The 22535-nt window shown below is 35.8% G+C and overlaps 2 protein-coding genes across 2 annotated transcripts; one reads left to right on the top strand and one right to left on the bottom strand.

Annotated features, from left to right (window-relative positions):
• Positions 1–647: 647 nt before the first annotated feature.
• Positions 648–16521, bottom strand: LOC128213898 (phosphatidylinositol-glycan biosynthesis class W protein-like). The gene is made up of 9 exons (XM_052920013.1): positions 16216–16521; positions 12680–12915; positions 9838–10239; positions 9421–9577; positions 9197–9277; positions 8488–8657; positions 7999–8140; positions 3858–3951; positions 648–1874 (listed from the first exon to the last, which is right to left on the bottom strand). Exons 2-9 carry the CDS (start codon positions 12844–12846, stop codon positions 1612–1614), a joined length of 1476 nt encoding a protein of 491 aa, XP_052775973.1. The 5' UTR covers positions 12847–12915; positions 16216–16521; the 3' UTR covers positions 648–1611.
• LOC128213904 (required for excision 1-B domain-containing protein-like) lies at positions 12920–18306 on the top strand. Its single transcript, XM_052920020.1, has 5 exons — positions 12920–12956; positions 13336–13460; positions 14804–15008; positions 15357–15442; positions 17983–18306. Exons 2-5 carry the CDS (start codon positions 13339–13341, stop codon positions 18104–18106), a joined length of 537 nt encoding a protein of 178 aa, XP_052775980.1. The 5' UTR covers positions 12920–12956; positions 13336–13338; the 3' UTR covers positions 18107–18306.
• Positions 18307–22535: the final 4229 nt, after the last annotated feature.

Genomic DNA, 22535 nt, shown 5'->3' with positions numbered 1-22535 from the left:
AATATATACCATACCCACGTGTGTAGAAATAAACACACGGAAGTGTCGACAGCTCATTTTCTTTGTACGTACGTGTTTGATTAAACATATTTACGATTGCTCAACACGCCATACTTACTTTTTATTATTATCTCCGCTCCTTGTGCCTACATGTAGCTCGGAATTGTTTTCGGGTCATAAAAAAGATGGAGCCACTGTTTCGCACCCGCGATCATTGGCATTATATGCAATTTGCAGTATATGCAATCTATACATATCTTGTTTAATTTAATAATTCAGTAGTTGTCAACACTTGTCTGAGGTTTCATTGCAATTCATGAATTATTTGCCGAGACTTACTGATACTGATATGTGATTACATGCAAAACTGTTACCAGAATAGATACGTTGAATGATAAAGGGCATTAATTTGCATTGTATTCAAAATAAAGTTATGCAACTTGATTAATTATGATTGATGTTTGGGAACGCTTGTGTAAAGTTCCAATGCAATACGTGAAGTATTTGTTGAGATATTGACTTAAATGAGTTTACAAATGTACATGTTAAACCTAAACCTAGATGTAATGACAATGCCATGCTGAGTATTATTACAACTCCTCTTTGTGCTCGCAAAGTCAAGCTAAAAGCTGATAAAACTCAATATATGATTTTCAACTTTATTTCTAAAATGTTTATACAAGGTGCACCAGCTAGTTTTCAACTACTAGAAAATTATTGTACGTCGAAGTGAGCATTTATGTATTAGTATACTGTATATGCCTATTTGGCCACTGGCCATACACCAAACAAACACACATGTCATTATATCATTGTATGTATACCCCTATTGCTCTTCCTTAGACATCTTCCAAATACCTTTCATAATATATAAACGATGCTTGTGATAGGTCATTATTGAGGAAAATAAGATTGATGCTGATGGCTTAAATCATACTGCACATGCTTGTTTATTCATCTTGGGAGCATTTTTCAGTCTTATACATTTCAATATGGATTTTCCCGAACTATGTTCCATATAATTACTAAAGTAGTGAAAACATTCATATTGAAATTTTAAATTTGCCGTTCTTCTTGTATGAAAACATTTGATCAGAGCAAAGACTTAGGACTTCACTAAATGCGCACTGACCAATTGTTTTCATACATCAATAAACAGCATTTTCAAAACATTCATTTCCAAGCAGCTGCTGAAGATGATTACCTATGGATGATTAAATGCAAAACCTTAACCAAAAATTTCTAAATCAAATGATAAACAGGGTCCTTTATCGTACTTGATTGAAGTTTCAATGCAATACATGATGTATTTGCTGAGATGACGATTTGAAGGTTCTTACATGCAAAACCTTAACCAAGGCTAGGGTGAGTATTATAACTCAAATAATTCTTTAAATAGTCAAGCTAAAAAACTACATCTCTTACACCATCATAAAACAATAAAATCAATAACATTCCGTGTATACGAATAATATACTACACTATTAAATATTATGCAAAATATGAGCATTTGGAAAATGGATACCACTTTCAAGTACAAATAATTATTAGTTGGAACTAATTGCTAAACATAAAATTTTAATGATATTATTTCTACAAAAAATCCTGATCTCACCAAAATTTTAAACAGAGTTTTCTTTTATAGAGCAGAGTTGAAACCACTGACAGGATAAGCATATAAAATGTCACAACTAAATATGCCACAACATTAGACTGGTATATGGTTTTCATGGACATGTTCACTAAACCAGTCAGCAAGTTAGCAAACATGAAATAAAAGAGGCCATTGTAGCTGATGGCTGAGATGAGGTCACATGTTCTGTAGCCTTCGGAAATGGGGGCAACTTCAGCAGTATCTTTTCCATCAGGAGATTCTGAAACAAGGTTGGCATGACATTTATTCTACACTTGAATATTGAATGCTTTCTATATGAGGACAGAGATCATAAATGTGGCCTAGATTTGTTAACTTTTTCTGTGGACCCAGGATCTTCAAGCTTGTTCTGTCAGACTGCAGTGACTTCCTCCACATACATGTACATATATGTGTGATTGTGTCAATGCCATTATGGACCATTCATAAGAATAGTTTTCAGATTCCATAAGCATAACGGCTGTAATTTTCTACAATGATAAGTTGATAACAGGTAAGTCAATGTTGCAAATCAGAATAAATTGACTTATGCTTAGTAAAAATATAGCAGTTAATAAGATCACCTACGGTAATATTGGTGATAAACAATAATATCACTATTATTAAACACATAAATAATCAATTAAGAAGATCATAATATAAAATGATTAATCATATAATTGATCTGCAGAAATATTAACTGATTAATAAAATCAGTGTTATACCAATGAAGGTCTCCATAGGACAGTGGATATGGTTACATATACAAACAAGAGGCCCAAAAGGGCCTATGCTCTACTGGCATGGCTTTTGTGGTCATATCAATCCAGAGCATGTATGTATGGGTAAAAGGCAACAGACATATGGTTTATCTTTTGTGTTTGGCTTACCTGAAAACATAGCATGTTCAACATCTGAGCCCAGAAAGTATTGTAAGCAGATTAGTTCCATGAACTATTTTTATATGTGCCAAGTAAAAGTCATCTGACAAAAAAAAATCTTTTCAAAACTGTACTCATAGTAAAAATTTCTATAGTTTTAAAAGTTAAAAAAGTTGGTCAAAAGGTCAAAGTCAAGGGCATCCTAGGACAACATTGATCAATTTGAACAAACATTCACAATCAATTGTGCTGACATGGATGCACGAACACACAAAAAGATTTTCAAACCTTCCCAGATTTATGTTTGCCAAACCTGTGAACCCTGGGTGTGGCCAGTAATGACACCAGGTGCATAACTTAAACATTCACAACCAATTTTGTTAAGATGAATGCGCAAACTACAGAACTTAAAGCTAAAAAATGGCCTTTGGGCTTTCAACAAGAACAAGGCAGAGTAATTCACAAAATCAACTGCAGAAGCAAAAAGCAAATTGTCTCTCAAAATCCTAGACTTGCAAATTGTCTCCCTTAACTCTAGACTTGAATTTACATGTACATGTAAACTTGGTTAAAAATAGAATTCACTCATGCAGACCTGGCTAAAAATAGAGAGCATTTCTTTAAAACTTTCATGGCCCATAATCTAGGCATTCATGGGCGGATCTGGCTGGTTTTCGAAAGGAACCGAGCTCTAATGGATATCTAGATACTGTACAAGTTTCATTGAGATACAATAAAAACTGAAGACTGTATCGTGTTCACAACCAATTGTTTACACAATAGCATTTTTTTATACTATCAAGGGCCATAATCTAGGCATGCATGGGCGGATCTGGCTGGTTTTCGAAAGGAACCGAGCTCTAATGGATATCTAGATACTGTACAAGTTTCATCGAGATACAATCAAAACTGAAGACTGTATCGTGTTCACAAGCAATTGTTTACAGACGCACGAACGCACGACCGCACGGATGCACATACTACGTACACATTACCATCGCATAAGCTCTTCTGGCCTTTGGCCAGTAGAGCTAAAAATCAATGTCACAACTGGTATAAAAACAAACAATAATGATCTAATAATAAATTACATGTAGCTTTTTTCTTCAACATTTAAAAGAGCTTATAGCAGGATTGATTCTTATTTTTCATGCATTTATGCAGTATGAGCGCTCCGCAACAATTTTGCAAATCCTTTAGCGCGCTTCTTGGAAAATTAGCAAAATTGCGGCCTAGCCTTCATACTGCATGATTGCAAGAAAAAAATCAATCCTTATAGTTACATTTTCCCCATATATTATGTCAAATGTTTACTAAAAACTTGCACCACATGGCATATATACCTTGTTTACGGGAAAGTCTGGTCACATGATTCAAGATGAAGAGTGCAATGTCAAACATCAGGAAAGCCAACATCAGAAGGCTGTTAAATGCCACCTGAAATATCACAATAGTATCTTCTCAATATTGTCTCTTTAGGTTTTTACTTTGTAATAAAGATACATTACAAATAACTGAACACAGTCTATGTTTCAATCTGGCTGAAGTGCATGATATCATTATGATCTTGCTTGCAGGACAATCTTAATAATAATAACACCGAGCAATTGAAATCTATATCATGAATGATCTGTATTTCCAGAATTGCTATTTATATCATGACCGATAAAAATAGTATTGGATATATTAACTTCTACTCAAACCTAAATTGTGTAGTAAGTTTCATGTGAGTTGCCTTAGGTAAAATGTGTACAAAGTTTCATGTGAGTTGCCATAGGTAAAATGTGTACAAAATTTCATGTGAGTTGCCATAGGTAAATTGTGTACAAAGTTTGGTGTGAGTTGCCATAGGTAAAATGTGTACAAAGTTTTATGTGAGTTGCCATAGGTAAAATGTGTACAAAGTTTCATGTGAGTTGCCATAGGTAAACTGTGTACAAAGTTTGGTGTGAGTTGCCATAGGTAAAATGTGTACAAAGTTTTATGTGAGTTGCCATAGGTAAAATGTGTACAAAGTTTCATGTGAGTTGCCATAGGTAAATTGTGTACAAAGTTTCATGTGAGTTGCCATAGGTAAAATGTGTACAAAGTTTGGTGTGAGTTGCCATAGGTAAAATGTGTACAAAGTTTCATGTGAGTTGCCATAGGTAAAATGTGTACAAAGTTTTATGTGAGTTGCCATAGGTAAAATGTGTACAAAGTTTTATGTGAGTTGCCATAGGTAGAATGTGTACAAAGTTTTATGTGAATTTAGGTAAAATGTGTACAAAGTTTCATGTGAGTTGCAATGGGTAAAATGTGTACAAAGTTTTATGTGAGTTGCCATAGGTAGAATGTGTACAAAGTTTTATGTGAATTTAGGTAAAATGTGTACAATGTTTTATGTGAGTTGCCATAGGTAAAATGTGTACAATGTTTTATTTGAGTTGCCACAGGTAAAATGTGTACAATGTTTTATGTGAGTTGCCATAGGTAAAATGTGTACAATGTTTCATGTGAGTTGCCACAGGTAATATGTGTACAATGTTTCATGTGAGTTGCCACAGGTAAAATGTGTACAATGTTTCATGTGAGTTGCCATAGGTAAAATGTGTACAATGTTTTATGTGAGTTGCCATAGGTAAAATGTGTACACAGTTTCATGTGAGTTGCCATAGGTAAAATGTGTACAATGTTTTATGTGAGTTGCCATAGGTAAAATGTGTACAATGTTTCATGTGAGTTGCCATAGGTAAAATGTGTACAATGTTTTATGTGAGTTGCCATAGGTAAAATGTGAACAATGTTTTATGTGAGTTGCCATAGGTAAAATGTGTACAATGTTTTATGTGAGTTGCCATAGGTAAAATGTGTACAAAGTTTCATGTGAGTTGCCATAGGTAAAATGTGTACAAAGTTTCATGTGAGTTGCCATAGGTAAAATGTGTACAATGTTTCATGTGAGTTGCCATAGGTAATTTGTGTACAATGTTTCATGTGAGTTGCCATAGGTAAAATGTGTACAATGTTTCATGTGAGTTGCCATAGGTAAAATGTGTACAATGTTTCATGTGAGTTGCCATAGGTAGAATGTGTACAAAGTTTTATGTGAATTTAGGTAAAATGTGTACAATGTTTTATGTGAGTTGCCATAGGTAAAATGTGAACAATGTTTTATGTGAGTTGCCACAGGTAAAATGTGTACAATGTTTTATGTGAGTTGCCATAGGTAAAATGTGTACAATGTTTCATGTGAGTTGCCACAGGTAATATGTGTACAATGTTTCATGTGAGTTGCCACAGGTAAAATGTGTACAATGTTTCATGTGAGTTGCCATAGGTAAAATGTGTACAATGTTTTATGTGAGTTGCCATAGGTAAAATGTGTACAAAGTTTCATGTGAGTTGCCATAGGTAAAATGTGTACAATGTTTTATGTGAGTTGCCATAGGTAAAATGTGTACAATGTTTTATGTGAGTTGCCATAGGTAAAATGTGAACAATGTTTTATGCGAGTTGCCATAGGTAAAATGTGTACAATGTTTTATGTGAGTTGCCATAGGTAAAATGTGTACAATGTTTCATGTGAGTTGCCATAGGTAAAATGTGTACAATGTTTTATGTGAGTTGCCATAGGTAAAATGTGAACAATGTTTTATGCGAGTTGCCATAGGTAAAATGTGTACAATGTTTTATGTGAGTTGCCATAGGTAAAATGTGTACAATGTTTTATGTGAGTTGCCATAGGTAAAATGTGTACAAAGTTTCATGTGAGTTGCCATAGGTAAAATGTGTACAAAGTTTCATGTGAGTTGCCATAGGTAAAATGTGTACAAAGTTTCATGTGAGTTGCCATAGGTAAAATGTGTACAATGTTTCATGTGAGTTGCCATAGGTAATTTGTGTACAATGTTTCATGTGAGTTGCCATAGGTAAAATGTGTACAATGTTTCATGTGAGTTGCCATAGGTAAAATGTGTACAATGTTTCATGTGAGTTGCCATAGGTAGAATGTGTACAAAGTTTTATGTGAATTTAGGTAAAATGTGTACAATGTTTTATGTGAGTTGCCATAGGTAAAATGTGAACAATGTTTTATGTGAGTTGCCACAGGTAAAATGTGTACAATGTTTTATGTGAGTTGCCATAGGTAAAATGTGTACAATGTTTCATGTGAGTTGCCACAGGTAATATGTGTACAATGTTTCATGTGAGTTGCCACAGGTAAAATGTGTACAATGTTTCATGTGAGTTGCCATAGGTAAAATGTGTACAATGTTTTATGTGAGTTGCCATAGGTAAAATGTGTACAAAGTTTCATGTGAGTTGCCATAGGTAAAATGTGTACAATGTTTTATGTGAGTTGCCATAGGTAAAATGTGTACAATGTTTTATGTGAGTTGCCATAGGTAAAATGTGAACAATGTTTTATGCGAGTTGCCATAGGTAAAATGTGTACAATGTTTTATGTGAGTTGCCATAGGTAAAATGTGTACAATGTTTCATGTGAGTTGCCATAGGTAAAATGTGTACAATGTTTTATGTGAGTTGCCATAGGTAAAATGTGAACAATGTTTTATGCGAGTTGCCATAGGTAAAATGTGTACAATGTTTTATGTGAGTTGCCATAGGTAAAATGTGTACAATGTTTTATGTGAGTTGCCATAGGTAAAATGTGTACAAAGTTTCATGTGAGTTGCCATAGGTAAAATGTGTACAAAGTTTTATGTGAGTTGCCATAGGTAAAATGTGTACAATGTTTCATGTGAGTTGCCATAGGTAATTTGTGTACAATGTTTCATGTGAGTTGCCATAGGTAAAATGTGAGTTGCCATAGGTAAAATGTGTACAATGTTTCATGTGAGTTGCCAAAGGTAAAATGTGTACAATGTTTCATGTGAGTTGCCATAGGTAAAATGTGTACAATGTTTCATGTGAGTTGCCATAGGTAAAATGTGTACAATGTTTCATGTGAGTTGCCATAGGTAAAATGTGTACAAAGTTTCATGTGAGTTGCCATAGGTAAAATGTGTACAAAGTTTCATGTGAGTTGCCATAGGTAAAATGTGTACAAAGTTTCATGTGAGTTGCCATAGGTAAAATGTGTACAAAGTTTCATGTGAGTTGCCATAGGTAAAATGTGTACAAAGTTTCATGTAAATGTCTGTAACAGTTTATAGATATGGCTTAAGGTTAGAGTTGTCGACAATATTCGGGGTTTCAACTGGCAATCACCATTTCAACAATTAGCACTTACCAGCATCTCTGCACTAGTTAAATTCTTTTAAGATTTGCTTAAATTCTGGATTTAATGTAGCAGGGCATTGTAAAATTATTGATGCCAAACTGCTGCGTAAGAATCCAGGATTTTTGATCCCAAAGTCTTATTTGATGACTGCAAATGTTACAAAATCACAGAAGTGGCAATGTCACTGACAACCACTCCAATATCGCAACTGTTTTTCTTTGAAATGAGACAAGAACAAAATTGCTGAATAAGCTTACCACCCAGAGGAGGTATGCGAGATTGGCGAATCTTCGAGACACTTTCTCAACATGCTTTCCACAGTAATACATCATCACCAGAAAGGCTGTGCTCATCACCACGAGGGTTATACACAACTTTATCCAGTCTATCACCTTCTCCCTGAAGAATATATCAAAAAAACATTAAATATTGCTAAGAGATATATATAATGGTACCATATTGTATAACATAACAGTAAGATACAAATACTGGGTAAGACAGTGGGCAAGTGGCTTAGGCCTATTCTGGGATACTGTTTTGAATATATCTAAAATGACCAGCTATTTCCAGCATACTATCCATATTTAGTTACAGGTGCCATATCTGGAAAAAAGATGTTAGTCACAATGACAAACAAATAAGTGACATTTATTAGACACATGATTTAGAAGCGTGATGTAAATCAGCTCCTACCATTCTACCTAAAATGAAATACTTTAAACATTACTTTCTAGTCTTGAATTTACCTTTTTCTCATTATGATTTTTCCCAGCTGGACGCCCATAATGTAGATACTGAAAAAACCGAGGCAGGAGAAAAGACCCTCTCTATTTGCATCAATAATGTCAGTCCTCCCTCCTTTTCCATCTGCACCTTTGATTATGTACTCCTTCAGGCCATCATATGTCAGGCTGTGCTGTTATACAAAATCAGCATATTTATTGATAAAAGTAATTAAATCACAACATAATTTCAAGACAAGATTTTGATAAAAATAAAATAGTTGCTGTACAAGAAATTCTGTAAAATAAATAATCTAATTGAATTAATAATTTATTCCTTTTGTCTAGAAATGAGTCATTTTTGTGCAAATGTCTTGGAACCAGTGACAAATGATCAAATCACAATTTTTCATATTAACCTACAAAAATCGATTTTTTATAGCTAAAAGCATTACTTAAACTAGAAGGAAAATGAAACTTTCAGCAGTTTTCCAAACAACTGAGATCTGTTCTATTGTAAGTTATCTGAATGAATTGAAGGCATTGATACCAAAATCAGCTATTCCTTAGACAGAAGCTAAACAACATGTCAAAACTGTTGATCCGTATTAGTGCAGCTTGAAGGCCAAATACACATTTTATTGAAATGTTCGCAAAAAATCTAGAACATATTACTTGCATTAAATTAAATACAAAAATTGTTTGATTCTTGGACCTTCACAAGATACATTACCTGATAGAGAGCAATTGTCAATACACCAACGATGCTCCACAACCGAGGAGAAATGGAGCAAAATAGCAATGTACAGCCAATCTGAAAACATGAATTAATAAAACTATGAGAAAAAAATATATTTCGGTATTTAAAACAAGATAAGAATTTTACCACAAGAAGTGCATTTTAACTGAAACTGGAAAAGAACACGTAGGAACACAGAATACTCGAAACACATGTACCTTTACAGCAGCCAATGTGAAGAAAAAGTTCCAGTGGACCCCATATTCTGTGACAACTTCCTGGTAACCGAGGGCTTTAACTGCTACCACCCGCACCATTCCTATCACTACCAATGGTAAACTGGACTTGATAGACTTCCAAATGGATGATAAAATACTGAAATAAAGAAAACATTTACTGAGTCATAATACATTTTAACAGACATAGCTGAGAGATCTGAAAACTGACCATGAAAGTACAAAACTTTCAAAGTGATTTCGTTTTTATCTCCAATACTCACTTAGAACAAAACTACAAAACTACAGGTACAGTAATTGAGGCTTATTATTCTTACTGCTTTGTTTCTAAAAACAAAATTAACAATACAATCACTGAAAAAGTTTCACTAATACTGTGTAGATCAAAGTGGCACTAACCTGTCACTTGACACCATTCCTCTTGCCTCAGGGGAAACAATAGCATTTGCAATGAGAAAACCTCCAACTCCAACATCCATCACACTTGTACCAAACGTCTCTGTTTTAGCAAATACTCTTGGATATATTTTAAAATCCACTGCCAAAATTGACACAGCCGTGATGAGATTAGCGTAAGCTCTGTAGTAAGTAATAAAAGGTCTTCTGTTTCCCATAGGAATTTCACTCACTGCGAGGTTAGTCTTTGCTTTCTTTATCTTAGGTTTGCTAAGCTGTATATTAATCAAAATCCACAGTGATAAAACCATGGCAAAAAGGCAATGAGGACCAAAGTCACTCAGCCCTGTCAACATCAACTCCACTGGTAAGATGACAAGGAAGAAGTCCATCAAAACTGACAACCTAAAATGAGAACAATTTATTTTTGATTAAGACTAGCCTCAGCGCTTCATGTCTTAAATGTACCTTACTTGCTAAAACTGAAATGCATTACATTGGTTTGTAATCTACATTCATGATGTACAATGATCATTGAATAGTTTTATTTTTATTTTTTCACTAGCTCACTTCTAACGATGCAAAAGACCTTTATCAGAGTTTATAGATTGCCACTGGAACTAGAAAACACTATTCGCTTTTTCATATGCTACAATATACAAGTAAATATTTTACCTAATTTAGTCATGCCTCAATATCCTCATACACCTTAACGCTTTTAAAGCTGCACTCTCACAGATATACCATTTTTACAACTTTTTTATTTTTTGTCTTGGAAAGAGCAATTTTTTGCGTAAATATCTGCAAACCAGTGTTATAAGATTGCTGATAAAATTCAGATTCAAACCGTTAATAACAGTTTAAAAAATTTTGAACTTAAAAATAAAATTATGTGATCTATTTTTTGTCAGCAGTCTTACATAACTGGTTTCCATGGATTTTCACCAAAAATGGCTTGTTTCAATAAAAAAAATAAAAAAGTTGTCAAAATGTTCAATCCGTGAGAGTGCAGCTTTAAGCAAAAAACATCATAATATAATTCATTGAAAAGACAAAAACACCTTTTAGGCAGTAAGGCAATTGCTGTCATTTTTATTTCAACAGTTAATAGAAATAAAAGCAAATACATAAATGTAAATTAAACATGGAAGAATAAGTAGTCATTGACCACTAATACCCTAGCATGGAGCTCTCCTAACTAAGCTAACTGGGTCACTAACTATTACCTAAGCAAACTACACTCTTTCAATCATTAATCTTTAAGAATGAGGTATACATGCCATATTTCTGAGGAATCCGGGTCAACTCGGCCCAATTACCTTTTCGGCCTGGTCCTTTTCGACCCAGTTACCATTTCGGACTGGTCCATTTCGGCCTGGTTCATTTCGACCTACTTTAATTATTTATTATTATTATACTTACTATTCTTATTTATATAATAAATTAATAATAAATAATATCCAAAGTATGTATAGTAATTTATACCCTGGTATAGTAGATGGCGCGATGTTGTTTAGAATATTAACAGACATGTTATTTCTTCAAGAGACAAAACGGACTCAGAAAGAAAGAGAAATACGATGTTTCAAACAATTATTTCATTACTAATATACTCTTAAATCAACCACATAAAAGGATAAAATTCATAAATACATAAAACATATGGGTGATCTCAAGTCCACCACGATACAAAATGTTACTATGCTCAGCTCGAGAATAGGCATACTAGGCTCTCTCTGAATTCACTTTTACTCCAGGCATGGTCGACAGACAAACGCCAGACCTCCACTTGTCTTTGATGCGTTGTTTAATGCATGTACTATTATTTTGAGTACATATGCTGAACACTTATATTGACTTCAATATTAATTAGGTGTAACATGCAATTTTTGCGTCCCTGGCACTTGTATTTTGAGATGTTGCGGCACTAATATTGAAGTGACATTCTGTCCATGACACGTGACAATACATAATCGTTTATGACCGTGCAATTAAAGTAGCACTGTACTTAAAGTAGCTTAGCAACAATCTTGTTCATGAACAGATCAGAACAGAGAGTTTATTTGACTTATACATTTGTACATCGTCACAAGTTCTGTGATGCCATCGCTGGCACCAGTCACAGTCAACAACATGCTGATGTTGCCTTACTTCATTCGATCACATACTACAAGGATACATGATAATAACTTAACATATAACAATTAAACAATGATATAACGGAATACTATAAATTTAATGAGTTTTCAATGAATATTAATATTTTTGAACCACATTTATATATTGCCCTCCCTTTTTACTCATTTCCCATTGTGATTTTGTATCTTTTAAATATTAAAAAATGTGTTTCCACTTTTTTAGTCATAAGCAATATAATTCAGTAGTTGTAATCATTTTTTAAACATCATTAACATCCTTTGAAATACCAATTATCAAAGGTGTCTTCGGCGTTTACTTTAACACTCTATAGTAACACATTAACTGCTCCAAATTATCCGTAAATTAGGTGTGAACAACATCATACCAAACGGCATTCCATAGGCATGCTTCCTTTAAAAGTAGACCAAAAAGGACTAGGCTGATTTGGACTAGGCTGATTTGGACCAGGCCGAAAAGGTAATTGGGCTGAGTGACCCGACACCTGTCTGAGAGGCTTCCCAGGGGATTTTGGTCTGAATTCCAGGGGATTTTAATATTACACCAGGTGTTTTTTGCAGCGAAATTTAGCGCAATATCTGCATTTACTAACACATACAAACATTATAATCGTACATTTTGTAATTAAATAAAATAAATATTACTGAGCCCTTCAAATACACTGTAATATGTGAATGAATATACATGCCATATCGAATTCTCAAGTCTATCTTTTTGAGATTTTGACAGCAGAGTATAAATTGAATCTCTCAAGTAAACAGGCATGATGCACGCGATGCCAACGACAGCAATGTGCAATGGAGTGGTTCCATCATTTCCGCTAACAAACTGCTCATGATGCTTCTTATATGACATGATTTATTTCGAGAAAGTCTGTTTCATCAACACTTTCTCTTGGGCGCAGACATCTTGGATTTCAACTGCCTCAAAGAAATTTAGACGGAAGGTAAAAATCAGCAGGAAAAGTAAGTTTTCAATATTTGGTGGTTTATTTAAAAAAAATCGTTTTTATAGACTACACAAGTTAGATATTTATTTTCCGCTTTCAAATGAATATTAAACTGTTTATCTTGTTTCCTAGCGGTAAATTCAGGATTTTTTTGAGAAAATCTTATCTTATGTTGACATTTTTGTTTTGTCACTGTAAGGTTACACTGCACCATTATCGAAATATTTATTACCTGCATTGGACTCTTAACAATTCTCTAAAATGTTTTAAAATTATACATAAATTTTGTCTTTTTGACATTTTTTTCATACTTACATTGAAATGATTTACAAAATTTAGTTCAAAAGTAATTTTATTGCTTATATTAATTGATCTATGATTATGGTATAATTCAGATTATGGGAGAACTAACAGATGCTCCAGGCAATGCCAGTCTTGGAGACTTGACACCGAAGCAGCTCTTGTCAAGGTTCTATGCTTTACAGGAAGAGAGAGTGGAGACTTATAACTTGTTTGAAGAGTGAGTTCATTTAGAAAATAAAAATACTTGCAGAACCGTACTCCTTTGGGCTCATTAGTCCACCTAAATGGCCGTCAATGAGTCTTTTGACGATTTGTTTAACTATGGCAGACTCGTGACGTCCACCATCCCAGCATAAAGTAGCGAACGGGCCTTGTGGAGGGAATCCTTGCGGCCACAATTTCGAAAATATCTCCCTTATAAATTCAAATTTCTACGAAAATAGTATTGCCTACTATTTAACACACATTTATTTATGTCATTATGCCAAAACAACATGTTCAGATATCATAAAACACTTACATGTGTCGATTGTTTATCGAGTATCCCGATATCTGTAAATCTGGGACAAATCTGAGAGGTTGTGAACATGTATAACGGTCTTCGTGACCCAGAATATGTTTATGTGAAAATAACAACTAATGACAAATTCAATCCAGTTTAGATCACTGTCAAGTATATGTTGAACAACATTGTCACTATTATTCAACATCGATGCATAATATTATTATATCTTTTTTCGCCCGGTGTTAAATGGTAGAGAGTTGTAGCGTTACAGGGATACATAAGAAATGTCAAAATAATAAAAAAGTATCACTGATCGCTCATTATTGTAGCTATTGGGCTCATATACTTAACCGTACTCCATTGGGCATATACTTTAATAATGTGAAATAAATTAACTGTTCTATTTCTAAATGGGCTATATAGAGATTATTTATTATGATTCCTTTCAAAGAAGAAGGGGGTATATTGCTTTGCATGTGTCGGTATGTTGGTAGACCAAAGCTTGTCCAAGTGATAACTGGACAATTCCTGGACTTTTAGTCCTCAAACTTGTAGCTTGTAGGTTGGGTGTGACCAGTTGATGTCCGGTATTGATTTTGAGGTCATTGAGTCGAATGCTTAGATACAGTAAGCTTGAACTTGAAAAGCTTGTCCAAGGGATAACACGACAATGCCTTGACCTATGGTCCTCAATCTTGACATGGGTTCTGGGCCTGACCATTAACTGACCCCTATTGATTTTGAGGTCATCAAGTCAAAGGTCACGTGACTTAGAATGTAAAATGCCTGTCCAAGTGATAATGCTTGCATCCATGGCCCTTTAAACTTGAAATGAAGGTTGGGCCCGACCAGTTGGTGACCCCTATTGATTTTAAGGTCATTAGGTTAAAAGTCACAGTGACTTTGTACGCAAACAAGCTTGTCCAACTAATAACAAGACAATGCTTATCCTATGTTCCTCAAATTTGTCAAACCAGCTGGCATTTTGGTCCAATTTTACTTAGATCATTTATTTGTTCACAAATCTATTATATATATTGTTGTTTTCATTCCAGGGGTTTTCAAGCATACCTAAATGGAGCTCCAAATTATAATTTCCCATTGTATAGGCAGTTGGTTCATGAAATAACAGACACTTTTAACAAAATATCGAAAGACATTGTACAAATTAAGGAGAAGTTTGCCGGCCAGAACAATCTAATTCCATTATCAGAAATTATTGGACAGATACAGACATCGGAACAGACCAAGCTAGAACAGGTAAGCTGGATACTAAATATTCCTTTTTTGAGGTTTTGATAGTTGTAATGTAATTTTAGATTCTAGACAATTTTGTCATTTCTAGTTAATCTTTCCATTGGTTTAACTGCTTGAGTAGATATATCAGGATGGTTGCCATCATGTAAATTCAATAGCTCAATTCTGTTCATGTATGAACTTTATACATATACTTACAATAGCTGAAATTATATGTATACAAATGCAACCAAATATATCAATCACTTGCCTGCTTGAATTTTGTCAAAAGAAAGCGAACCCACAAATGATTTCAGTGAAAATTTCGTTATTGAATGATGATTGAAAATAACTATTTAACAAATGTTTCAGACTGTCAAACTTCAGTTATTGAGACAGAAACAGAAAGATGAACCCAGTGAGACAGTGGATTCAGAGGTTGAAGATACAAGACAAAGGTGAAAACTTTCATATGAAAAACCATGATGATAACTCATTTTTTGTAGTCTCTCTTAAACTTTCTCATTAAAACTAGTTTGATACACTAGGGATTTCCGGTTGTGCAGAAACCTGCATCCCTGACTATTTTCTTTAAAGGGACCTAACTTACTAGCATTACTTAAACCCCTAAAATAAACCTTTGTTGCATAAAAAATGTTGACCCTATGAAACTACCAGAGATCTGGGACCAAGTTGTTCACAATGATGGTCCAAGAACCTCAAGCTAAATAATTCAAGGGACACCCCTGTATATGTGTCTAATATAAATGGAGGTTGTCAAGTTAGCACACTCTCGCTTCTCACCAATGTGTTCTGGTTTGATTCTCAGCCTGGGCACATGTGAATCTGGTTGGACAGGTGGTTGGAGTTTTCTCGGGTACTCTAGTTAACTCCCACAGTACAGGACCACACTTAACTTAAGCATACTATTGTGCCTTTATTATTCTGTTCAAATTGTTTTGCAACTGTTGTAAAATATGCATGTATATATGTTAAATAAATTCAATGGTTTGTTATATTGCAATAACAAAGCTTTATACATAACGTCATGTTAACTTGTAGCCTTTTTTTACCGACAAGTATTGACTGAAAAGATTCTTAAATGTAGTATTAAACTAAAACAAGTTAAAATCAATTGTGAAAAACTAGTCTCACATTTCATTTATCAATAACAGGATAGGTTTACACTTGATATTCATGGTATTTGTAACAAAAAATTTAAGCCACTTACTTGTATACACATCAAGCATTTCTTTTTCAACATTATGTTATCATTTTCTTTGTCAGACATGTATTTCATGTACATTAAACATGCATTAGCTTCTGTGTGCTAAAATCCTTCCAATATGTTGTATGCTAAAATACATCCCATGTGTTGTGTGCTAAAAACCTATCCCATGTGTTGTGTGCTAAAAATCCATCCAAGATGTTGTGTGCTAAAAAAACATCCCATATGTCGTGTGCTAAAATTCTATCCCATGTGTTCTGTGCTAAAACTCTATCCCATGTGTTTAATGCTAAAATTCTATCCCATGTGTTCTGTGCTAAAAATCTATCCCATGCGTTCAGTATTTCATGTACATTAAACATGCATTAGCTTCTGTGTGCTAAAATCCTTCCAATATGTTGTATGCTAAAATACATCCCATGTGTTGTGTGCTAAAAACCTATCCCATGTGTTGTGTGCTAAAAATCCATCCAAGATGTTGTGTGCTAAAAAAACATCCCATATGTCGTGTGCTAAAATTCTATCCCATGTGTTCTGTGCTAAAACTCTATCCCATGTGTTTAATGCTAAAATTCTATCCCATGTGTTCTGTGCTAAAAATCAATCCCATGCGTTCTGTGCTAAAAATCCATCCCATGTGTTTAGTGCTAAAAATCCATCTTATGTGTTTAGTGCTAAAAAATCTATCCCATGTGTTGTGTACTAAAAAATCTATCCCATGTGTTGTGTACTAAAATCTATCCCTTGTGTTCTGTGCTAAAAATCTATCCCATGTGTTCTGTGCTAAAAATCCATCCCATATGTTGTGTGCTAAAAAAACATCCCATATGTCGTGTGCTTAAAATCTATCCCATATGTTGTGTGCTAAAATCCATCCCATATGCTCTGTGCTAAAAATCCATCCAATATGTTGTGTGCTTAAAATCCATCCCATGTGTTCTGTGCTTAAAATCTATCCCATGTGTTTTGTGCTAAAAATCCATCCAATGTATTCTGTGCTAAAAATCCATCCCATGTGTTCTGCGCTAAAAATCTATCCAAAGTGTTCTGTGCTAAAAAACTATCCCATGTTTTCTGTGCTTAAAATCTAACCCAAAATCCATTCCATGTGTTGTTTGCTAAAATCCATTCCATGTGCTGTGTGCTAATAATACTTCCCATATGTCATGTGCTTGAATTCAATGTTGTGTGGTCTTCTAAAAATCCATTCCATATGTTGAATGCTAAAAATCCATTCCATATGTTGTATGCTAAAAATCCATTCCATATGTTGTATGCTAAAATTCCATGCAATATTTGCTAATAATACTTCCCATATGCCATGTGCTTGAATTCAATGTCGTGTGGTCTTCTAAAAATCCATTCCATATGTTGAATGCTTAAAATCCATGCCATATGTTGTATGCTAAAAAAACATTCCATATGTTGTATGCTAAAGTTCCATGCAATGTTTGCTGTTAGTCCATCCCATATACTGTGTGATCTTCCCATGTGTTGTGTGCTAAAAATCCTTCTCATGTCTTGTGTGCTAAAAATCCTTCTCATGTGTTGTATGCTGAAAATCCAGCCCACTTGATGTGTGCTCATTCCGTGTGTTGTGCACTTAAGATCCATTCCATGTGTTGTGTGCTGAAAATCCATCCCATTGGTGATTAAGAGAGTAAAATTAAAAAATACCAAACTCAATTGAATATTATGGTAAGCAGCCAATGTCTGTGAAATCATAAAGCTCTGGTAAAACCTGATGATTATGGTATGGTGTATTTGCAGTATGACAGTGGCAAAATCTCAGCTGGTTGAATACATGGAGGACCTCAAGTACGAGTCGGAAGATCTGTACACTGCCGACATTGAACCAGAGCCAGTTGATTCTACGCTAGTGGCAGATAGATGATACCACTTCCATTGTAATATTTTCACACTTAATTGCATGTCATGCATATTAAATATTTTATTCACTACATGATTAAAGGTTTTAGTTTTTTTGTGAACAATGTTCTTTGTTATCATTGCAAATAAGTATCTCACATGATGTTTGTAAATTAATGAAACTAGAAGTGGTGTTTATTTATTTAAGTGTCATGTAATATTTGAATCAAGAGGGACTCCACATATTGCTCGTCCAAGTACCATCGCTTATAATATAAAAAAGAACAGCTGTCACTTGAACTAGACTTTTTTGGCCTTGGTGAAGTGATAATAAATTGAACTCAAAGTGTAATATCAACCTTTGAGGCAAGTGCATAAATGCTGTATGCCATACACTGTGAAGTTTGATTGGAATTGATGAAATTGAGTTAGATACATTCAAGACATGATATTTACAGAGGGACAGACAGTGCATCTACTGCATGCCTGCCTTTGGATCCCAAGCACTGGACTTGAATCAACATTCTGACCAATCTTCAGGATTGGATAGAAAATGGCCTGTAGTGGGTTAACAATGCTTTTTAAATGATGACAGAGTTATATAGCTTATGACTCAATACCGCCAATACATGTATTGATACTACACTAACAGTAGATTATACAGATAACATTCCAACCAAGTTTCATAGATAATTTTAGAAAACTAGAGACTGCTTTTTTGAAAAAGTGCTCGTCTCCCCCGTTATGTGGTGGTAGGAAAAAAAATAATTAATGATTGACATGAAATTTGTACTATTTGACTGGAGATGAACAAACATAGGGGTCATCTGCTGGTCATAACTAGCCTGCTTACCAAATATAAAGTTCCTGGGTCCATGTATGAAGTTCCTGGGTCCAAGTATGAAGTTCCTGGTCCAATTATGAAGTTCCTGGGTCCAAGTATAAGTGTTTGGGTCCAAGTATGAAGTTCCTTGGTCCAAGTATGAAGTTCCTGGGTCCAAGTATGAAGTTCCTGGGTCCACATATAAGGTTCCTGGGTCCAAGAATGAAGTTCCTGGGTCCAAGTATAAGTGCCTGGGTCCAAGTATGAAGTTCCTGGGTCCAAGTATAAGGTTCCTGGGTCCAAGTATGAAGTTCCTGGGTCCAAGTATAAGTGCCTGGGTCCAAGTATGAAGTTCCTGGGTCCAAGTATGAAGTTCCTGGGTCCAAGTATAAGGTTCCTGGGTCCAAGTATAAGGTTCCTGGGTCCAAGTATAAGGTTCCTGGGTCCAAGTATAAGGTTCCTGGGTCCAAGTATGAAGTTCCTGGGTCCAAGTATAAGTGCCTGGGTCCAAGTATGAAGTTCCTGGGTCCAAGTATAAGGTTCCTGGGTCCAAGAATGAAGTTCCTGGGTCCAAGTATAAGTGCCTGGGTCCAAGTATGAAGTTCCTGGGTCCAAGTATGAAGTTCCTGGGTCCAAGTATAAGTGCCTGGGTCCAAGAATGAAGTTCCTGGGTCCAAGTATAAGTGCCTGGGTCCAAGTATGAAGTTCCTGGGTCCAAGTATAAGTGCCTGGGTCCAAGTATGAAGTTCCTGGGTCCAAGTATAAGTGCCTGGGTCCAAGTATGAAGTTCCTGGGTCCAAGTATGAAGTTCCTGGGTCCAAGTATGAAGTTCCTGGGTCCAAGTATGAAGTTCCTGGGTCCAAGTATAAGTGCCTGGGTCCAAGTATGAAGTTCCTGGGTCCAAGTATGAAGTTCCTGGGTCCAAGTATAAGTGCCTGGGTCTAAGTATGAAGTTCCTGGGTCCAAGTATAAGTGCCTGGGTCCAAGAATGAAGTTCCTGGGTCCAAGTATAAGTGCCTGGGTCCAAGTATGAAGTTCCTAGGTCCAAGTATAAGTGCCTGGGTCCAAGAATGAAGTTCCTGGGTCCAAGTATAAGTGCCTGGGTCCAAGTATAAGTGCCTGGGTCCAAGTATGAAGTTCCTGGGTCCAAGTATAAGTGCCTGGGTCCAAGTATGAAGTTCCTGGGTCCAAGTATAAGTGCCTGGGTCTAAGTATGAAGTTCCTGGGTCCAAGTATAAGTGCCTGGGTCTAAGTATGAAGTTCCTGGGTCCAAGTATAAGTGCCTGGGTCCAAGAATGAAGTTCCTGGGTCCAAGTATAAGTGCCTGGGTCCAAGTATGAAGTTCCTGGGTCCAAGTATAAGTGCCTGGGTCCAAGTATGAAGTTCCTGGGTCCAAGTATAAGGTTCCTGGGTCCAAGTATGAAGTTCCTGGGTCCAAGTATGAAGTTCCTGGGTCCAAGTATAAGTGCCTGGGTCTAAGTATGAAGTTCCTGGGTCCAAGTATAAGGTTCCTGGGTCTAAGAATGAAGTTCCTGGGTCCAAGTATAAGTGCCTGGGTCTAAGTATAAGTTCCTGGGTCTAAGTATGAAGTTCCTGGGTCCAAGTATAAGTGCCTGGGTCCAAGTATGAAGTTCCTGGGTCCAAGTATAAGGTTCCTGGGTCCAAGTATGAAGTTCCTGGGTCCAAGTATGAAGTTCCTGGGTCCAAGTATGAAGTTCCTGGGTCCAAGTATAAGTGCCTGGGTCCAAGTATAAGTTCCTGGGTCCAAGTATGAAGTTCCTGGGTCCAAGTATGAAGTTCCTGGGTCCAAGTATAAGTGCCTGGGTCTAAGTATGAAGTTCCTGGGTCCAAGTATAAGGTTCCTGGGTCTAAGAATGAAGTTCCTGGGTCCAAGTATGAAGTTCCTGGGTCCAAGTATGAAGTTCCTGGGTCCAAGTATAAGTGCCTGGGTCCAAGAATGAAGTTCCTGGGTCCAAGTATAAGTGCCTGGGTCCAAGTATGAAGTTCCTGGGTCCAAGTATAAGTGCCTGGGTCCAAGTATGAAGTTCCTGGGTCCAAGTATAAGGTTCCTGGGTCCAAGTATGAAGTGCCTGGGTACAAGTATAAGGTTCCTGGGTCCAAGTATGAAGTTCCTGGGTCCAAGTATAAGGTTCCTGGGTCTAAGAATGAAGTTCCTGGGTCCAAGTATGAAGTTCCTGGGTCCAAGTATGAAGTTCCTGGGTCCAAGTATAAGTGCCTGGGTCCAAGAATGAAGTTCCTGGGTCCAAGTATAAGTGCCTGGGTCCAAGTATGAAGTTCCTGGGTCCAAGTATAAGTGCCTGGGTCTAAGTATGAAGTTCCTGGGTCCAAGTATAAGGTTCCTGGGTCCAAGTATGAAGTGCCTGGGTACAAGTATGAAGTTTCTGAGCCCAAGCCTTCTTTATTTATTCAGCAGATACCATTATTGTTTTTTCACCACAACCTTGACCTTTGACCTTCTGCTCTCAAAATCACTAGGTAGTGGTCATCTGCTACTTGCATTCCAAGTATGAAGTTCCTGGGTCGTACCATTATTAAGTTATTTAGTGGAAATAAAATGAAGTATGAACAGACAAACAGGGCAAAAACAATATCTACCCCATTGGGAGCAACATAGTGGCTGAAGCCTTTAGTGAGTCAACAAGTTTATTTCTTCTATGTGATTTAGACATACTGTTTCACTAGACATTGACTGTACTTGAAACTGTACCCAGAACTCCAGAGAAACATTCCACCAAGTTTTATAGAGATTGGTTGAAATTTTGCTACAGTTTTGACATGTTTTTTTCTAAACATCAGACCATTTATATGATGGATCATGATATTTAATCAACCTTTATCTAGCTTACATTCTTAAAAAGTAGTGTCTTGTATTGACAAGGTTATTTTAACATTTGACTTGGTGACCTTCAATGACGAGACTGACAATCAACATAGAGACACACATTTTATGAATACCAAGAGCTTCTAATAGACATAAGGGCACCTTCGTTTCTGAGGTTGTTTTCATTTACACAAGGCAGTTCAAAGGATGGCTATATCCCCCGCCATTTTAGTATATTTTGTTTTTCTCGCAACTTGACTGGTACGTTGAATCTGACCAAAATTGTACACAACCACTGGTCAAGAGTGGGAATATAGAAAATACAAGTTGTTTGATCGTTACCTAAATATTCTTGGATATAATATGAACATATCATAAAAGGATACTTGTTAAAGTATTCATATTGTGTGAAGAGTAGGTCAGATCAATGGCAAGAGAATTTTGGTTAAAAAAAGAAGGAAAATGAGTCCTTGATTAGTAACATCGATGAAATAGCAAGCCTTAAGTATTTTCGATAAAGTAATATGGATATTTTCAATGCATAAGTAAGTTAAAGCGCGGACACGAGTTTGTGTACTCTGACCTTTAAGTGTCTCATATGACCTTGACCTTTGAGGTATGGACCCGAGTCAAGGTCACTGCACATCGTCTCAATGAGGACAACATTTGAACCAAGTAATGTGGTAATCCATCCATGCATAAGTAAGTTATAGCGCTGACATGAGCATGTGTACTCTACCTTTAAATGTCTCATGTGACCTTGACCTTTGAGATATGGACCCGGGTCAA

The sequence above is a fragment of the Mya arenaria genome, chromosome 13, assembly GCF_026914265.1.
Source record: "Mya arenaria isolate MELC-2E11 chromosome 13, ASM2691426v1".
NCBI lineage: Eukaryota > Metazoa > Mollusca > Bivalvia > Myida > Myidae > Mya > Mya arenaria.
This window is presented reverse-complemented; position numbering and strand designations above follow the sequence as displayed.

Coding starts and splice junctions, on each gene's coding strand:
- LOC128213898 (XM_052920013.1), bottom strand. CDS start 12,846: ATGTCATATAAGAAGCATCATGAGCAGTTTGTTAGCGGAAATGATGGA. Junction 10,240..12,679: donor AGACTTGAGAATTCGATATG/GCATGTATATTC, acceptor TTCTCATTTTAG/GTTGTCAGTTTTGATGGACT. Junction 9,278..9,420: donor TCACATTGGCTGCTGTAAAG/GTACATGTGTTT, acceptor TCATGTTTTCAG/ATTGGCTGTACATTGCTATT.
- LOC128213904 (XM_052920020.1), top strand. CDS start 13,339: ATGGGAGAACTAACAGATGCTCCAGGCAATGCCAGTCTTGGAGACTTG. Junction 13,461..14,803: donor ACTTATAACTTGTTTGAAGA/GTGAGTTCATTT, acceptor TTTTCATTCCAG/GGGTTTTCAAGCATACCTAA. Junction 15,009..15,356: donor AACAGACCAAGCTAGAACAG/GTAAGCTGGATA, acceptor CAAATGTTTCAG/ACTGTCAAACTTCAGTTATT.